Here is a 20,312-nt window from a genome sequence, read left to right as displayed (position 1 = left end):
CTCGCAGTGCAGCTGCGCCTTCCACAGCCTCAGCGAAGGGACCAAAGCCAGGTATGCCGACGCTCTCCCCAGGGGGTTTGCCGCTCTTTCTCTGCGCGATGGGGGTTTCGTTTCTTCTCCTCAGTAAGGATGCTCGAAGGAGGAAAATATTGTGTCCAGGCTTCGTGTCCATTATTTTTCTAGTCGCTTTGTGCTCTAGCTTTATTTGCAGAGGATTAGCTTCTGAAAACACAGTAAGCTGATTTCAGAGAAAGCGTTTGGGCATCTCCTCTGTGAGAAGTGACATAATTACTGCTGGTACAATAGCAAAAAGGGAATAAAATTTAAACAGCATTTTCTTTTTTTTTTTATTTTTACCTTTATGCTGAAAATGCTAGTTTTAAAAGTTTCTAAAGTGTGACTGGATGTGGTTTATGTTGTGGTACCAAAATCTGTAATTCCATTTCTTAAAAAAATCCTTCAGTTGAAGATTTTAGGCAAAGGGACCAACTGTAGATGAGAATGAACCAAAAAAAGATAATAATAAAAATAAATAAAATCAGATTATTCTTAGGTTGGAAACCTCTAGTTAAAAAAGACCAGACCAGAAGGACATCCATGTTTGAATGCAACGCCTGTGTGCAGACATTTCTCTGGAGGTCTGTAATAAAAAAGTCTTTCTGAAGGGTAATCACAAAGTAATGATCTGAATTAATGAAATACAGGGTACATTTTTAAAAGGTGTTGTTCACGGTAGAGGAGGTTTCGTGACAAAGACTATTTGCAAAGTGCTTTGGAAGAAATCTTTTCTAGAAAAGATCACAGTACTGAAATGAAAGGCTGTCCCCCATCTTTTGGATCACCCTGAAACAGATCCACTTTCTCATCTCTTTTATTGTGCTGTAGATTTAATACTAGAAACTTTCCCAGTACGAAGTGTAGTAGAGACACAAGTAGTCTGCAAATGTTAAAAGGGAGTGCAATAGTGCAAGAGCCAATTATTGCTTCATAAATGTCACAGTTCCTTGGGGAATTTTCTCACAGTGACTGGAGAAAGCTGTAGTGTGTTTTGGTAAGGCACATAATAACGTAAACATCCATTAGTTCCCTGAGGATCATAATGTCACCTTTTTTTCTGCATTATGATGCATAGCTCTCACTAGTGGAAGGACATTATTCCATAGATTAAATGTTTAGTGCTCACTGCCGTAGTTAAGGCACACTATGGCAAACACACTGTTTTACTGCTGCAGTGTCTCTGTTATCAAACATTTTGTGTCATGCCTACAGAGAAAAACATATTTTATTAAAAATGAATTATTGGATTTTTCTTATTTGGTAGATTTTTCTCTTCCTCAAAATCTCAACATTCAGCTGAGGGTGGGCAGGATTTAATGCCACAATAAAAGTGCTGAATGAGAGTAATATACTATCCTTTGATTATAAATTAACAATTTAACTGTAAGCTCAGATAATGTTTAACTCCTTGAAACTTATGTGAACAGAGATGTTATTTGGTTTTTGTCATAGTGGAGGGATAATTGCTTTCACTTTTGCAACATTCTGTTTATCAGCCAGGCAGATTAGTACGAAAATGGTACTTGACATTACAGTTCTTGCAGCATCTTGTAAAGCATGAGGAGTGGGACATGCCTACCTAACTCGTTACCTTTTGCAAGGTGGCTTTGTATTTTGTTAAGAACTTGCCTTTCTCTTCTTGCTGATAGGAAAATTAAAGTGCAGTCTGAGAGACTATTTTGTTTCCCTTCATTCCTCCTGGGTCTCTACAATCCCACATCTTGGCAGAGCCGAAATCATAATTTTTTGCACAAAGGCTGAGAAAACACAGCATTGGGTTGTCATGATTTGACCTCTAGAGATTAGAAATAGGAAGGAATGACTAAGACACATAAATCTGCCTTTCTTTTAGTATAGCACTTTCCAAAGGGTTCATTTTGGGTATTTTCCCTCTCTTGACTGTTCGTGCCTGTGGTCCTGTGACTGCTAGCATATGTACACACCTTCCAGATCATTTAATTGAAAAGCAGACCTTGTGGCAGTGTGTTTCCAGTGAGTTGTTAGCTGGCTTACTTATCCTTATTTCACAAACCAAAGATTCTGTGCCACATTTAATCTATATTACTTCTTGCCATTCCACATCAGTTAAGGCTTCTTTTCATGTCTTTTATTTGTCAATTTATCAATCCTTTTGTTTTGATATACACTAGAATCCTCTGTTGTGCATGAATATTGTCACTGTCGTCTGTCATAAGTAATCTAAAAACAATTGAAAGAGAAAAAAAGCAGGACCACTGTATGGGCCAGACTTAGACTTGCACCACTCCAGAAGAAGCACAGCACTGCAATCTCTGCGGTCAAAAGGCACACATGAATTAATGAAAGCTGAGAGAAAGACGGATCAAAATCTTGCATTAAAATAAAGCTTCCAAAACTTTCAAAAATACAAGAAAGTCTCATCTGTGTTTTTGTTTCACCACCAGGACAGTGCTGTGCAATGACCCAGAGATGACCCTCACTCCTGTGAACATCCCTGTAGATACGTCCAAGCTTCGGATAGAAAAGACAGCCATCCGCAGGGTGCCAGGAGAGGCTTTCCATGGGCTCCACAACCTGGAGTACCTCTGGCTGCCCTATAACTCCCTGGCCAGCCTCAGTGGGATCACCTTCAAGGGCCTTCGTCGCTTGCTGGAGCTGAGGCTGGATGGAAATGACTTAATATCATTCCCCTGGGAAACCCTGGCTGACATGCCACAGCTAAGGCTGCTGGATTTACATAACAATGAACTTACCTCAATCCCTCCGGATGCTGCTCGTTACATCAAGAATATCACATACCTGGACCTGTCTAGCAATAAGCTGATGACTCTTCCTCAGGCTCTTATTGCAACCTGGGCCAACCTCCAGGCCGTTCCTTACTTCCCCAACGATAACTCCAAGATCATCCTAGGTAAGAGAAGTGACTGTCATTTTACAGGGGACACAAATGTCAAGAGCTCTGCATCTTATTGCAGCATTTTCACCCACTGTGGTTACCATAGCAAGTACCCTGTTTTGTACAATTTAATACGCCATATAAAGCGTGCAAATTCACTTACGTATTAACAAACTTACCTCAGGCTCCCCACATCTGGCTTATTGCACCATAAATTTCATCACTTGCTTGAATCTTTATAACACAAAACTGGCGACTGTTGCTCAAGCACCTTTTATTTATTGACACTGCCAGTTTCGACAGAAATACAAATATGATTAAAGCTCCATATCATTCATGTGCTCTTTTCTAATAAGTTCCTATGCAATCAATCTGTTTTAAGCAGCATTAAATAAAAATATGGATAATTTTTATATCCAAATTAAAGAATAATAAAGCCATCACTGAGCACAAAATATGGGTCAGGACTGTCAGTCTGTCTCTTTCCGGAGCCTTGTTTACCTGTTCACACAAAATTGCACACTAGTCTTCCCCAAGCCACCAAGATAGTATTGAGTTCAAGGGCACCTATGAAGTTACAAGAATCCTTTTTTTTTGTGACAGCTCTGGGGTCCTCAGAAGTATTGCTTTGGGGCAACTGTCTATTTTTGTGTAAGAAGGCATGTTACAGATGACTAGCTTGAATCCTTGCAGTTGTAGTATCCCCAGATGAGGTTTCGAACACATTTAGTGGTTCAGGGGGTTACTGCTTGGCTTTTTAGCCATCGTGCACTGGTTCAAATCCACACCAGGTTGATAGTGGTTCAGTTGTTGCCATCTACTGTCTTCACTTGCTGTGAGCTGACCCAACTCCAGTGACTGTGTTTGATCTGTGGGGTGTGTGCACCTGCTGACACTGCCTCTATAGCCGTGGATGTGATAATCTTGCTGATAATCTCATCAGAGACATTGCAAGTTTTGTCTCACCCTGGGAAGTACCTGCTGCTCTTTGTTATCTGCATAAATTTAAATAGGTAAAATTGTGATGCCTCTTCAGAACCCTTGCTTGCTGACTACTTCAGGAAGTACTTCCAGCACTACCTCTCTGGCTAATAGACTGTGCCAAGGCCCAAGCTTTTGCACATAAGGATTGCCCACCTAAGCTCACAGGACTGCGATGTGCAGAGTAGCAAGGGCTCACTGGTGCTTTGGGGGTGCCGCAACCTCCACTGGGGCTGAGGCATCTTCCAGGGAATCTGGAATAAGTTGTTACCTAGTGCACGAAGTCGGAAGTATGCTGCTAGCAAAAATACCATAAAACAACAAAGCCAAGATGAACTTTCATTCTTTATTTAGTCCCCTCAACTTTAATATATTAATTTATAAGAAGTACCCTTCCACCAAGGCCCACTACTTTGAGATCCCCTTCCAAGGAAGATGGCATGCAATGGTCTCAGAAGAGATTTTTCAGCAGAATCTCTAAAACAGTTTATTTGAGGCCTCAGGGGCTTTTGATCAAGCCTGTGTTTCTGTTTTACTCTAGCAGGTCCTTGATGCTCAAGGAGCCTTGTGGTGCATCCTCTGGGCTTGTGTCAAAACTTGGTGTCTTGGTTTGAGCTGCTGCTTGCATGACTACCGCTGCCAGGGGCCAGCAAGAGTGAGCTCCTGGCTCATTTCCTTCCGCCAGGAATCAAGGGAGTATTAATACTCTTTATTTTCAGGCAGCTTCCAGCTCCAAGCCATGGCCTTGTGCTGCCTGCAGAAAAGAGGAGGTGAAGCCCGCTTGGAGGGAATAGAGCTCACTCCTGTGGCTTAGGCTTCAGATGTGTGCCTGGATTTAGGTGGCAGAAATATTCCTAGTGCCAGTTCTGCTAGCTAAAGTTGTTAGAGACCATAAACCGCCCATTGGACAGGTGAATGTCAATAATTTTGGGTAGGATGACACAGATTTAATCAGAATGCAGAACTTCTCTTCATAGATATGCATTGCTCTAGTTTCAAGTTTGCTTTTTCAGTACCATCTTCATAAGTCTGTTTTTGAGCAATGTCTCATTTTTTCAGAATTTGAGTTCAGTAGGCACATGCTGAGATAGAATAAATAAGAGAAACATTCTGGAGCTCTGAAACAGGAGTGTATTCTTCAACATACCCCTTTCTATATACATGTTCTTAATATTGTTATTGTCTATTTCTATTTTTTATATACCATAAGTTGTATGTTCCTCAATTTAATCCTTAAAACAATTCTTTCATCTTATCAATTGTAAATTAGCATTTCAGAAAAACCATGAGATTACTAAAATAATGAAAATAACTTATAATAACAAGCCTGGAAGAGAACTCTTACAGACAAGTAGGATCACCCACACCTGCTGGAGGCCTGACAGTTGGCATGACATTCTGGCTAATATTTTAATAACCTTCAGTGAGAAAAATTTCTTGGCCTAAGGGAGAGACTCCATAGCATCCTCATACCAAAAACATCCATGCTCCAAAACAAACCACGTACCAAAACCTCCCCCACGTACACTTGTTTTTTCCATCTTGGAACCAAATGTGTTTATAACCGCTTCTTGTTTTGCTTCTTTACACACATAAACAGTGATGTTTTCATGATACAAATAATCCTGCTTCAAACTTAATGATTTCAGCTCCACATTTTGAGATGCTTTAGCAAGACATGTTTGTTCCTTTCTATTAACTAGCAATTTTGGGATCCATCAAGCTCAGCCAACAGCAGTGGGAGGCTATCGGGACATCACCCCTGCCACCCTACTTATACCTGCATATGCACAGGCAGTCATTGCTGGGCTGATTAGGAGCCTATCTGCTGAAAAAATAGAAACAAAAGCAGCAGAAACAAAAGGTGTTGTTGGAGTGACTTAATTCTCTGATTTTTTTTGACAGGTTTGCAAGACAATCCTTGGGTTTGTGACTGCAGTCTGTATGAAATGGTCCATTTCCTAAATTTCCAGTCTCCTAACATAGCGTTCATTGAGCCCAGACTGAAATGCTTCACCCCCCGGAGTCTTGCAGGAGTCCTCTTCAGCCAAGTTGAGCTAAGGAAGTGTCAAAGCCCTGTTGTCCATACGTCCGTAGCCAAAGTGAAGACCATACTGGGCAGCACTGTGCTACTGCGATGTGGGACAACGGGGGTGCCCATTCCTGAGCTCAGCTGGAGAAGAGCTGATGGTGCTCAACTAAACGGCACAGGTGGGTTTGGTTTAAGATCTTCTTGTACACTGAAATCAGTTTTACACTATTGTGTAAAAAGTTGGTTTTGCTTTGTTTCATAACAATTGTGGTGGCGAGACAAGTCAAGGGGCTTTCTGCAAATCTGTTGGAGCTGAAGAAATGAAGTATGTCCAGCAGTATCAGGAGGGTGTTTTAAGTTGGTTACTTAGTTATTCAGTTACTGAAAAGACTTCCCACTAAATAGTTTCATGGGTCTTTAAGACTAATGATGAGCTACTGTTAATCAGTTAGTAAGCATCTCTTGCAGAGATGTCTGATGTGAAATCAAGTGGGATTCAGTTCTGCTGTGGCAAAAAAAAAAAAAAAAAGGATTACAAATGTCCGGCATTACAGATATATTAAAACAGAAAAAAGCCACTAAAGCTCTGGAGGATACAGTATTTCAGTGATGATGCTTCAAAGAAATAATTAATTTCTGATGGATTGACAAAGTCTCTTGGGAAAAGGCTTTGTAGGAGAAACACCGACCAGGTCCCTGTTCTGTGCTCACCCCTCTTGTGGTGGAAGCCTTCAAAGAGACAGTGTTTTTTGTGACTGATCACGTTTATGTTTCCATTCACAAGAATGGTTGGACTTAAAATTGCAGTGTTGGTCCTTTAATGTGTGGGGAATTTAGGAAAGAAACCTTTGCCACACTCAAGGCAATTGTCCTTAGCTTTTTCCCATAGAGGTTTTAGGTCAGGACCTGAACCTTCATCCCTCCAACCTTCCCCGAATGCTACGGTATCCCAGGCCTGGCCCTGGGGAGGATCTAAACGTGGCAGATAAATTGCTAACTACGGGGTCTGACCTTCAAAGGGTTAAAAGGCTCCTCTGTGCACAGAAATGGGTAAGAGAGCATTTTTCTTTCACAGCAGTAGAACAACTTGTAATACGTATCCTTTTTGTTTTGGGATCGACACAAGTCATTGCTCTCTTGTACATGATGAGCAGGGTGTAGCAGAGCTGCTCCTCATAATGATAATGTCTATCCATCGTGCTGCGAACATTCCTCCTATACTTGAAAGAGAGCCACAACAAAAAATAAAATAATGATTTCCTGAAAGCATATGTTGAGTTTACTTTGAGCTACAACTGGGAATGGTTTATTTTGTGATCCATTAAATCAGACTTTAGCACCTTTCAATAAAAAGTTGGCTGAAAATATGCATTATTTCTCAGCAATGACAACTTCTGTGCCAATGTTATAATTTGACTGTTTGAAATGTTGGTGTTCTGAATAGAAAGGAATGAGAAACAGCTCACAGTCTGTGCGTATGGGAAAGTGCTACAGGAAGACCAGTAATTTTATATTTTTAATACACCTATTCAGCAAGTAATTAAACTGGAAAAGTAACTTCTGCTGACATTGTATTTCACTACCATTGGAACGTGCCCTGGTTGCCAAGACCATGGGAGGGCCTAGGAGAGGTTTTCATCTTGTCTTACCTTTGCCTTTCAGACATCTGTCTGGTTTACTTTTCAGAGGGAAAGGGCAAAGATAGTACATGCTCATCCTAAGGAGGCCGTTTAAATAATGAGGAAGGTGCTTTACCCTTCTGTATGATCCCAGCTCTTTTTTTCCTGCACAAATAGAAAAAGGCAAAAAATCTAGTTTTAGCCTTTTGGTAGACCAAGTAAGAAAGTCAACACTCAGCTGTGTACATATTGTTCAGTGGTAAGTGATTAGACTTCTCCGCCTTTGGGTCCATACCTGCAGTAATTAAGCAGTAAAAGGGATGTTATTTTTCAGCTATTTTTCTATATATACTCTAGACTAGTCCAGATATGGTTTTTAGAAGAAAATATCTACTGTCTGCAATTTCTGTGACTCAGAGGACTGCATCTAATGTTCAAATACATTGTGTTACCACCTACTCCTTCCACTCTTTTAAGTATTGTACCTATGTAAGAGGTTTTAAGCTTCATTTATTTATTTAATGGAAGAGCCTTTCCCGTTTTGTTTTCAAGTTGTACCTCACTTCACTTATATCCCATCTGAAGCAGTGTACATCCCAACATAACCTAATTTTAGTGTTAACGTCCTTTTCTTGGATTTACTTTGATTTTGTAACCTTCTTGGTGCTAAAAAGAAATGATGATTATACTGTATCGAGCAGACATTTGGCTTATTGAATCTTGATATTTTACAAACCACGTTGTTTAATCAATTGATTATTGCCTATTTGTTTTACATTTCTCCTTCTTTGCAGTTCACCAAGAGATTTCCAGTGATGGGATGAGCTGGTCTATTCTGGGCCTGCCTGTCGTCTCTTATCTTGACTCTGGAGAGTACATCTGTAAAGCAAAGAATTTTCTGGGGGCAACAGAGGCATTCATATCCCTCATCATCACAGACTCAGAAAGCACAGATGAGCCCAACTCTAATGCCAAAGGCGCATGGAATGGGAAGGCAAGTGCGATGGAAGCAGCTGCCTACAATGACAAGCTAGTGGCAAGGTACGTTATCACCACCTCCACCGTGCCTACCCTGGGATCTGGAGCAGGCACAGGAGAGGGCCTCCTCCTCCCAGATATGGCACAAGATAGCAACTCCAGAAACCTTCTGGTGAGCCCACCTACTGGTCAGCAGGAGCCGGAGCGAATGGTGAGGTCTGTCAGGGTGATAGGAGACACTGACCAGAGTATCACCCTAGCGTGGAAAGCACCTCTGGCAAAGAACACAACAGTCTTCAGTGTCCTCTATGCTGTCTTTGGAGAGAGAGATATGCGACGGATCAACGTGGAGCCAGGGAAGACCAAGCTCACAATTTATGGGCTGCTGCCAAAGACCAAGTACATCGCATGTGTCTGCGTGAAAGGACTAATCCCCAGGAAGGAGCAATGCATCATATTTTCCACAGATGAAGTTGCCAGTGCAGGAGGGACTCAGAAGCTCATCAATGTTGTTGTCATCAGCGTGGCCTGTGTCATTGCTGTTCCTCTGACACTGGTGGTCTGCTGTGGAGCACTGAAAAGGCGCTGCAAAAAATGCTTTGTGCGGAAACCCAAGGAAATTCAAGAGTCCTATGTGACCTTCGAAAGCCTCTCTCCTGGGGCCAAGGTGAAGGGTGTGGAGGGAGAATATTTGACTAGACATACCCCCGATGAGTCGAACAGGCTGTTGTCTGCCCGATCCAGTGTGGACTCAGAAGCGATACCAAAGGCAGAGGGGCAACCTAATGAATACTTTTGCTGATAGCAGCTACAATGATTGTCAGCTTGCTAGGTGGAAAGCACATGGCTTCATATATGACTCTCTGCTCCAGCACTGCAGGCCATCCAGTCAGTGCTTCTGTCTCCAACACTTTATGGAGGAGGATGCAGGAGAGTAGATGGTGCCCCAGCTTTGCAGAAACGTGTTGCTCATCCCACTTGGGGTCTGCTGGTTTGTACTGTCCAAAGCTTCCGTGATAGTGGCCTCATTCTCCTGGACCACTTTTATTTTTGTAAAATGAAACATGCACACTGAGTGTGAGGACATTAAGCAACATTTCTGAGCGCACTCTGCTAGGTGTTGTTTAGTACCTGCTCAGCAATATGCTAAGTATTTTATTCTCAGCTCTTTTGATGTTCTTCTAGTTGGGAAACAGAGGATCATTTATTAATTTTAATATAAATATATGAAGGTGAAGATTGAGAGTCTCATCTTTTGCATCCCTCGTGTGCGTGAAACATGCAGCATGATGCTTAGTAGATCACTAAAGAGCAACTCTTTCTAGTATGTCCAGAGTAATAACAGCTCTGTGCTCTTAAATGTGCAAAGGAGTGGGAAATCAAAGGACAAAAACCAATCCACTCCTAAGAATACACAACAGAGAGCATTCGGAGGTTGCATTTTGGCCCTAAACACTATTCTTAAGATTTTCTTGAACAACAGTACTGTACAGGTCTTTCAGTATCAGTCCTAGCTGGCATTTTCTAGCTGTATTGTAATTAGTAGAGTATGTTTTATATCAGCTGTGCTAGTTAAAATCATACAATAGCCTACTCTGTAAATTGTGTGTGGTGTTGTAATGCTTTGTCATCATGGCGAAAAACCTACACTTAGACAGCTCTGCAAAAATCTCCCAGATCAGCCCTGTCACTGTTGCTGGGACAAAATGGGTGATGAAGAACAGAGGGCTTGGCCAGCCACCTGTGGTTTGGTCATGAAAATACCTTGCTCCGTGCAGAGCAGGGGTATGTGATGTGGTGGTAGACTGCATCAGTAGAGGCTCAAGAACCCTGGAAAAGAACCTGTCTAATATTCATCTAAATGTACTTTCATATTCAGGGTGGGCTAATTAGTTATTTAGGTCCTGCAGCTCCACGGGAATTTGAATCTGAGTGCTTAAAACAAAGCACTTCCCAGCTGTATAATTTTCCATTCCAGTCACTCATGTAGTGATACTGTATATAAAGTTTTCCTCTTTGTAATAACTATTCTTTGTGAAGAAAACTATGTATGTTCTGCCAAATGTTGAAAGGGAGGGATCCAGCCAAGTTGAAACAATAACTGAAAGAGCTTGCTGAATTATTTTGAAATGTGTATTTGTAAATTTCTTGGAATGTGTATGTACAGTGTGGGTTAACAAAATTCTCTTGTTGGAATGGAGCCCCGTATGGATTTTGCAAGTCTTCCTTATACAGAAGGGTTTCAGTTATGTCAGATTACTTGGCTTGGTGGAAAAAGCAAGTCATCTGATCTCAACATAAATACTAGCAACAGGGAATGCATTACAATAGTTTCTGATACGACTCCCTTTATTCCTTATATAAATAAATGATAAAGAGCTTGTATTGGGAGAATCTGTCAATCCTTATGCAAAATAATGCATCCCTGGACTGCATAGATGTTTAGGTGTACAATTAACGTCTTGCAAAATTAATTGATGAAATATGTAGTATGTAATAGATCTATTACTTATTTATACAGTTGCATTTCCCAGGATGATTCTTAGTGTCTCCCTTCAAAGAAGAACAAGATATTCTTCCAGTAGCAGTTTTTAGGATGAGGTGCAAGGACTACTATATTACTGAACCTGATTCTTGCCCACATCTGCAGTAGTATCACTGCGCTTTGCGGGAATCAGCCTGACATGGCCTTGGATGGAGAAGCTAGCCCCAAAGGATCCAGGCAGCCCTAAAGTTCTCCTGCAGTGAACAGAGGGAACCTACTGCCCAAGACCTTTCCTGTAAGTCAGGGTTGTGGGAGCTAACTGGGAATGAGAGGCAGTTACCTTTCATCTGTCAGGAGACACCAGCTGGGTTATTTGCCTCACCCAGCCCTGGCAAGGAGCAGCTTTCACCCGCTCCGTCGGTGTGTGCTCCGGCACACGGGCTGTGAGTCAGCACTGGAAATGACACCGACTGGGCCAGCGCTGTCACGTTACGCTTGTGAGAAGGGGAGGATGGAAAGGCCAACCTGTGACATTCACTGTGGGTGCGTCAAGTTTTACAGACTTTCTCGGACATTTTTTGCACTTTGAATAATAGCAATCCCAAGTAGGACAAACATGATTTTTCTTTGCTATTTCCTACAGCTATTCTCACTGTCTTATAGGTGAGGCATCACGATTTAGCATCTCAACTGCTGCTGCTCCACACCAAGCCTTTCTCTCTACTGCACTGGTGATTCACACAAGATGGGCAATAGATAGAACTTGTATAAGCTCTGTGTTGTCTCGTGTTGGTCAGGAGAGAACCTCTATTCTTGCTAAACTGCAGGTGGAATTTCAAGCCATTAAGCAAATGGATTTTCTGCTGAATGACTTCAAGGCTTTGGGTCACATTGTCAGTGGTATGAGGCATGTAAAGATAAATACCTCACTGGATTTTTCCGTTGTTATTTTAACTGAAGGAGTGTTAAGCACCTAGTTTCAGCAGGGTAAGCTCAGGCAAGCTTCCCTGTCTGGTTATAAGCTGTGTGAACGGAGCTGGCTCAGAGTTCAGGCAAGGAGAATATTCACCCCTGCAAACAATTTCTGACTCGGTTGACGTCAATGCTCGGACAGACATATGTTGTAAGCACCAAAATGAGCATCTGAATACCTTTTGCAATTACTGCATTAGTAGCCTTTTAAATATATTTTTTTTGACACTTTGTTCTCTGTTTTTCTTTTTCCTTGGAACGTGTTTTCTCTGATAATCATCTCTTTGTGTCAGGTTTTGACCAATTTGTTGTTTTTTTGGGGTTTATTTCAAATATTTTGGCACTGTCAAGCAATGTATTTTGGAATCTGTTGGAGTACAATGTTCCCTACTTTTACTATTAAACCATTTTAACATTTCTTCTCAGATGAGTCTTGGACCACTTTACTAATATTTAGAGATAACTGTCCACCTGCGTTAGGCGAGAGGTTTGCACCTGCTGCCTGGGCTGAGTAGTATGTGCTGCTCCTTGAAAGGCATTCCATGTTATATATAGCAAAGACAAAGTCTTCCTTCCACAGTATCTTTTTTATACTTATTTTGGAAATCAGAGTAGTGTAAAATTGAAAAATTAAGGGTAAGTTTTAAAGAAGTCATTAATAGTGTTTTAAAAATTAATCCAAATGGCTCTGAACTGTACCGAAAAATTGTGATTATTTCTTTTTCTTGAAAGGATCTGGAGAAAAGCAACTATCAAACTGAGGGAACTGAGAAGAATATAGGTGAAATAATGCACCCAAAGCAATTAAAAAACAGTACTGCAAGTGGCTGTAATGCAAGAAGAAATATAAAAAAAACATGTTGTGAGGCACTGAAGTATGTTTTTCCAAACATCTTAAAAAGTGTTCAGATGATCTGGTGAGTAGATCCAGACAAAGACTACTATTAGCTCTGCATTATACCATCTCTGCAAATGTTTTTAATACCATGTATGTATAAAAACTTCACAAATGCTGACAAACATCTTTTTTTTTCATAATGTGATTTAAGCATGTTGGAAGGCTGTAACTGCTTTCAGTGTGGTCACTTTCACATTTTTTCCTGTGTACCCGGAAAGAATAGACTGAGTGCACATGAAGAATGACTTGGTAAGTATTCCAATGATAAGATACAATCTAAAGGTTAAAAAAACCCTGAAGAAACTGACGTAAAAGTTCTTCAATGTCAGAAGTTTCCTGGGAATTTCTGAAAAGTTTCAGGATATATTTAATCGATAGTCAGGGCTACAGTAGTGTGAGAGCTTCATCAGCTTTAAAGTCTAAGAACAGAAGATGCAAACCGTTGACTCAGAGCAAAAGAATTGTTCCCCATTTTACTTTTCTATGAACCAAAATCAATAAGAAAGAATTTAGCAATTGCCAGCAAAGGTTCAAACTGACTAGAAATAAGTGTGTACACCCCAGCGAGCAGGATGAGGAGCTTCTCAGAGGCTGCAGCGACCCTTGGAGCAGTGCCCATGTTTCCCAAGAGCCAGGGGCTGCTGGCGGTGACATGAGGCTGCTGCAGCCACAGTCACAGCCCACGGGAGTGTGTTGGCCCTTGGCCCTGGTTTCCACAGGGGAGACGGACTTTGCTCCTGTCCTGCGGTGCCCTGGGTGACAGAGATGCAGCCCTTCTTGTGAAGGGTGAAAGGGGACAGGTTGTGCCCCTTTGCCAGCTCTCTGTGGGACTTGCTGTAGTGGGACTGGAGGTGCCGCGCCATGGGTGTGGGGTCACTCATAAATATTGTGGAAAGTCTTTCATGTTTGTATGGCTGCTGTTGTTGTTGAAGGCTTGTGAAAAAAAAAAAAAGTCTTGCTTACCTCTTTAACGTCACCTTCCTCTTTTTCAAAGCTGGTTTTCCAAGCACAGACCATTTGGTGCTACACGCACTGTATCTGAAATGCCCAACTGCAGGCTTCACCTCCTGTGTCCTCCCCAGCAGGGATTTCTAACGCTGGTAGCCCTGGTGGAAGGACTGTAATTGTAAAACATCAGCCTGGACTTGATTTCTTACAGACCTGTGTGTGCCTGTCACTTCAAGACAGACCTCAACTCCCCCATCGTTGCTGGGAGCACACAACGGGCGTCCTTTCGGCATTCGCTTTGGCAATCGGCGCTGTCTCTTAAACTCCGCTTCCCATAGATTAGTAGCGGACAATGTCTCTATGGAGATTTATTTTGACAGCTTGGGTTTTAGACAGCTTGTTCTGCATTTTGGCTTCAGCCAGAATGCCACATGACATTAAAGAGCAGCTGAACTGAGTGGACATCTGCTGTCAGAAAAGTGACCATTAAATTTACAGGCAGGCATAAACTGGGCTGAATTAAAAAGGCAACAAAATCCTACTCCAGGAGGGAACATAAACATAATGGCTGCAGCTAACACTGTTTGGGGGATTTTTTTCCTTTTTTTTTTTAAAAAAAAAAAATATTTTTTTTCTCTTCTCTGCCCCAGAGAGTATGTATACTCTCTACCAACTAATTAATCTGATTTTGGTAAGTAAATCACCACTAGTTTCTCAGGTTAACACTGAACCTTCTGAGTTAGCCTCTTGAGCAGCAAATAAATATCAGCCTGAAAAGAGCTGGAGCATTGGCCTGTGACAATGCCTGACACCACTCTTTGAAAGGCCATTATCCAGCCTCATAGAAGATAGAGGTGGGATTGGGATGAGAGTTCATGCGGGAGAAAGAAAACAACTGCAATTATTTTTTTTTCTTTCTTCTTTTTTTTTTTCCTGTTAATCAACTCATTTATTAAAATTAGTGTATTTATGACAGAGAAACCTGGATGAAATTTTACTTGCTGCATTCTAGGATATTGAATGGTATGCACCTGTTCTGTGCTCAAAGATACACATGGAGGGCAGGAAACCAGCAACAGTGAATGATTTCTTTTGAATATATGACTTAGCTGCCACATACTTTAAGACTCTCCCTGTGGGCCATGGAGAAGGGATGTGAAGGTGGCAAAGGAGGTACCTGCCCTGTGAGCAAAGAAGGTTTTTGCAAGGTTAAGCCTTAAAAGTGGTGAATCTCTCCTGCTGGTCTGGCTGGTGCTATAGACAACCAAACTGTCCCAACCCAGCAGCCTCACCGATGGCATGTGTGCAGCTCACAAGGTGGGTAGCTTTCTATCGTGTTTCCCTCATGAATCTCTCATGAAGGTGTCTCCTTCACCTCGTGAATACTTGGCCAGCATGACTGGACAGGCCAATGGGCTGGGTGGACTTCTGCCATTTATCCCATCACCGCTAACACTGAACACCATCAAGACACTGGTTCTCTTCTGCCTCTGCTGAAACCTTTGCTTTCCCAGATGTTGCAGCTCACACACGGGGAAACTCTGGATTTGCTCCTGACTCCCAGATATTTTCTAACTAACTACATCATATGTAGCTTACTACTGTCATTGCAGGTTATAATGAAGTGTAAAATTATAAAATTATTATTGCAGCATAATAATGTAATTGTTTTATTAGGGAATATTTCCATGGCAGACTACAGAAAAGGACCAGAGGCACTGGTAGCCATGGCCTTTTTCTTCCCAGAAACCCACTGAAAGCACATAAAGATTGTCTGCCCCTGCTTACAAGGCTGCACTGGTGCCACTCTTGCTGCAACAGCTTCAGCAAGAAATGTCCCCAGCAGCCATCACTGTCAGGTGAGGGATATAAAGCTGCTGCATCTGCTGTGATAGAGACCAGAGCTTTTCTCCTTTGCTCATGACTTACCGACATGTTAAAATGTAGGGCAGCTGTTGAAATATCAAGTACTGCACCACAGACAAATAAGATTTCAGTTAAAAAAAAAAATTAAAAATCCCATATGCTTGTGGATAGATGTTGGGAAACAGCAGCCTGGCAGGCTGCTACTCACGAGCTGCTGCCTGTACACAGGAGGCAATCACAAAGCTCTGCCACAGTCCCCAGCACTTTCCCCAGCATTTTGCTGATATGCCTTGAAATCAGAGAGCCTGTCAATTTAAAAGCTGTAGAATCAGTCCGATGTCTTCCGTAGGCTTATAGCGGCTGTGCTATTGCACACACCCTGACAGCCATGTATAGATCTAAGCTGTCACGCTATAAATATTTTTCTATCTTGGTCCCGTAGGTTAGAGGTTAAGCAGGTTCAGGCTAATCTTGATTTGTGACCCAGCTTCACACATACTGGCAGTGAGGCTAAGCCCCTTTCCGGCGTTTTCTGCGGGCTGTAATGAAGCCCATACACACTAGATGGCCCCAGGAGAACGCAGGACTGCTTGAAAATTATAACCCAAACCGGCTATTTTGGATTAAAAAAAGATAAAGAAATTTGGTTACACCAAATCCCTTCTCAGACAATTATTTAGGCTGAGTTTTTCTAGGCAACCAAAAGGCACTTGGCACAAGTCTTACGGGGAAACCAGAGAATGACACTCAAATTGTGCATTTATGCAACAGAGAATAACTTCCAAGATACTCTTTTCTCAGAGAAGTTCGCAGACTGGCTACAGCTGTGTCACTGTTTTCATGACCAATGTGTGAGAATGGCAGTAGTGGGGTGTGTGGGAGAAAGTTGTTCTAGAGGCAAAGTTGTGCCCTTCTCTCATTTCTGTGCCACAGTGACAAGTTTGGGGAGTAGGTTTCACGCTCACCCCATGCAATAGCACACCCTGCACAGAGCTGTGGGCAGGGTTTGGGGTCTGATGGCTTATGCAGTATGGCACTATGTGCTGACAAGCTACAGCTGTGAAGGCTGCCCCTTGCTGTTGTTTTGTGCCTTGATAAATGCCATTAAGATATAGGAGATGGAGACAGACCCCTTGAAACAAAAAAAAAAATAGGCCTGATTAACTACTTGTAAGGGCTTAGGAACAGAAGTGGGTTTGGCTCTGCCTTCACACCAACTACATAAACATGTCTATCAGAACCCCCGCAGCTAAAGAACAAATGTCAAGCATGGTCCCGGGGTGATTTTTAGCTCTTGGACACAAGCTGTGAACCATACTACATGTCTTCTTTAGGGCTGGGTCCCCAGCAGGATTTATTTCTGCGTCAAGGAAGATTACAGCTAATAGGATTTGCTTCCTGGAGGCTGTTGGCATGTTTGGTGCAAACCCTGCACAGTCCTTTCTTAAAGGAGAATATGGACCCTATTTGTCACATTTTTCTTCTTCTCCTGCTCTTCCACAAGATAAACCCATCTGTTTTGTCTTGTGTCACAGGATGCTCTTGTTCTCAAGACAGCTTTGGAAGGTAAGAATGCTAGTTACACTACTTGTAGCACCAGCAAAGCAGCTTGGAGAGTCCCAGTATATATTTACTGATGATGTGAGCACCAAAACCAAACAGATGGCCGCATGGTATGCCTCCTTTAATACTTGAATAGTACCAGCTTGCGTGCACAATGAGATTTCTCTTAATTCCCTGAGATACGTAGTTGTATGTGTAACAATTTTTATTACTTAATTGTATTGTTTGTGGGAAAATGGGTGTAAAACCCAGGGAAGCATGGATGTATGACTTATCTATGTCCTATATACAAGACCTTATGATTACTCAAGTGCTTGTGGACCTGTGTAGGGAGCTGGTTTGTGTTTGAACATGATGTGTGACCTGAAGAATTTTATGGTTTTCTCCTTAGGAGTTTGCTCTGCATGTCTGCACTGCTGAGGCAGATCCCTACAAACATCCCTCAGGACCTCCGGAAAATTAGAATAGAAAATTCTCACCTAACAGAATTGCCTCGTGGGTCTTTTGAGAACGTTAGTGCCTTGGAGTATCTCTGGCTCAATTTTAACAACATCACAGTGATGCACATCAAGAGCCTGGAATATCTGCAAACTCTGAAGGAGCTGCGCTTGCAAGGAAACAAATTAAGTTCAGTGCCATGGACAGCATTTCAAGACACCCCAGCTCTGAAAATCCTGGACCTGAAGCATAACCGGCTGGATGTCCTTCCAGAACACGCGCTCCGCTATCTGCCCAACCTGACCTATTTAGATCTATCCTCAAATCAGCTTACTGTCATATCAAGGGATGTCTTCTACAACTGGCCTGTCTACCAGAGAAGCCAGAGGGCGGAGGGGCAGATAGAAGCTATTTCCAATGCTGTCCTGGCCCTTCATGACAACCCCTGGATTTGTGACTGTCGCCTGCGAGGATTTGTCCAGTTCATCAAGTCAGTCGGCCCACCTATTATTCTGATGAATTCCTATTTAACTTGCTCAAGCCCAAAATTCAGAGCAGGGAAGTTTTTTTATGAAGTGGAGCTAAACAGCTGCATGAAGCCCCTGACCTCAGCTCTTGACACCAACCTGACAGTCCCAGTGGGGCTGAACGTCACCCTGACCTGCTTTGTGCAAGCCAGCCCTTCCCCAGCTATCTGGTGGACCTATGCACTCAAACTTTTAAGGGCATTTAATGGTAAGCAAAGCTTTTTCTTTCATTAAAAATTTATTTTCTTCTATTATACTTATGTAGGTCTTCAGACTGTCACAGTTAATTCAGTTTTCAGCCCCTTTAGAGCATCATAGTTACTGTGGTGGCAATAATCCAGATAATCTTAATCATCCTACATGTCTAAGCACATCTGACTGACACAGGAGTATCGGCTTCACACAGGATATGAGTCAAAGATGAAAGGAGCATGGCCTCATTTTTACACAATTATTTTATGTGTGGATTTTTAGTAGCAGTTCTTTATCACACATGATGTAAGAACTGCTAGTAATGCATCAGTCATACATGTATAATAAATATGTAGTCATCTAGACATGCGTATATACTCACACCATATGTTATATACTATACATATGTATATACACTCTCTGTATGATTGTATTTACATGTACATGTGTGTTTTTAGAAGCACACACAGACACACTGGTATGTTTCTGTACTATTCCCATGTATTATCTCAAGAAATACCCACACAGACCGCAAAAACCTACAGCCATGTTTCCTGTTTATGTTCTACAACCAAAACAGAGGTAGTCATTCTCCATAACCTTTCCTTACTTATAGCCTTTATTGAAGGCCTTGTAACGTGAGGCCTTTTCCTCTTCCTTCCCATCTAGCTCAGCTCTTACGTGCCCTCCCTCACATTTATTTTTAGTAAGAGCCTTCAATAGCACAGGTTGCTATTTTCATCAGGTAAGCTAATAACACATACAGGCACTGCACAGGTTATGTGTGTTCCTAATAAGCCAGCTAGCTAAATGAGATAGCATTAGCCCTAAATCCTGGACCAATTTGCTTTAATTGCTGTGTTGTAGCAGCGCTTGTGCAGATTTCCACAAGTACATGCTAAATTACTTATGTACGGGCTTTTCCTGACCACAGCCACATGCCTCTGTTAGGGAAGCTGGTGGGGTGGTTCATACTGGTTTTAAAGCTGCACCTCGCTTCCAGCCCAGTACTTCCTGGCTCCATACGCCTCCTTTTGGCCCGAGCCTCTTGAGACCAATATTTTTCCTAAAGGGGAATGGAATGTGTGTGTGACCAAAATGCAGCTCTGCCTCCTGCACCTCACAAACTCTCCCTGGGTTGCCCTGATGGCAGCTGGCACACAGGTTTGGTCTCTGCCTTCAGCATCCTCCCCAGCCACTAGCACCAGGGCAGAGGGAGCTGGACACAACTCCTCTCTCCTGTGCTTAGGTGTCCCAGTACATTTATTGCCTTTTGGCCCAGGTAACATTTTGCTGACAGGCTCTGTAGGGTTGGTGCACTCCTGCACTCCTCTTCCACCTTCCCTGGGAAGGGCAGGTCCTGCCTTGTCCCTGTCTCACACCGGAGTGGTCTTGGGGCTGCCCCAAGGGCATGGTGGCTCTCTGCCTGCATGGCAGGAGGGGCCTCCATCTGCTGACATGGCTCCCCTTTGCCCCGCAGTGTCAACCGAGCACGTCAGTGAGGAGACCATACGCTCAGAGCTGCTGATCCCGTCTGCACGGCCTGCGGACGCCGGCAACTACACCTGCACGGCCGCCAACTTCTTGGGCAATGCCTCGGTGGCCATCACCCTCCATGTCGGTGCCCCATGGGCTTCTACCACTTCACCAGACTGGGCTCCCATCGCTCCTGCTGAGACGGGTGCCCACGTAGAGGTACGAATCGCCAAGCAGACGGTCTATGGCATCACCCTGGAGTGGTTTGCAGTGGCAGCAGCAGCAGAGCCTGGGGAGACCTGGTACACCCTCCTGGTGGGTCGCTACGATGCCGCCCAGAAGGATGCCATCTACATCGGCCCTGGTGTTAACACCTACTCGGTGACCGACCTGCTGCCCGCCACC

General features: G+C 42.8%; 2 protein-coding genes across 2 annotated transcripts in view; both read left to right on the top strand.

Moving 5' to 3' along the window:
• Positions 1-9,344, top strand: part of LRIT1 (leucine-rich repeat, immunoglobulin-like and transmembrane domains 1) — a 9,428-nt gene extending 84 nt beyond the window's left edge. The window contains exons 2-5 of the mRNA XM_009866241.1: positions 8-51; positions 2,481-2,947; positions 5,819-6,124; positions 8,359-9,344. Of these exons, the coding sequence (XP_009864543.1) occupies positions 8-51; positions 2,481-2,947; positions 5,819-6,124; positions 8,359-9,344 (1,803 nt within the window). The remainder of the gene's footprint in view (positions 1-7; positions 52-2,480; positions 2,948-5,818; positions 6,125-8,358) is intronic.
• Positions 9,345-17,032: 7,688 nt separating this feature from the next.
• Positions 17,033-20,306, top strand: LRIT2 (leucine-rich repeat, immunoglobulin-like and transmembrane domains 2; the record flags this gene model as incomplete). The annotated part of the gene is made up of 3 exons (XM_009866239.1): positions 17,033-17,277; positions 17,666-18,447; positions 19,912-20,306. Coding segments are annotated over exons 1-3 (1,422 nt in total), but the record flags the coding sequence as incomplete, so codon positions are not given.
• Positions 20,307-20,312: the final 6 nt, after the last annotated feature.

The sequence above is a fragment of the Apaloderma vittatum genome, unplaced genomic scaffold (genome assembly GCF_000703405.1).
Source record: "Apaloderma vittatum isolate BGI_N311 unplaced genomic scaffold, ASM70340v1 scaffold11703, whole genome shotgun sequence".
Lineage (NCBI taxonomy): Eukaryota > Metazoa > Chordata > Aves > Trogoniformes > Trogonidae > Apaloderma > Apaloderma vittatum.
Note: the sequence above shows the minus strand (reverse complement) of the source record. Positions and strands in the feature narration are given on the sequence as shown.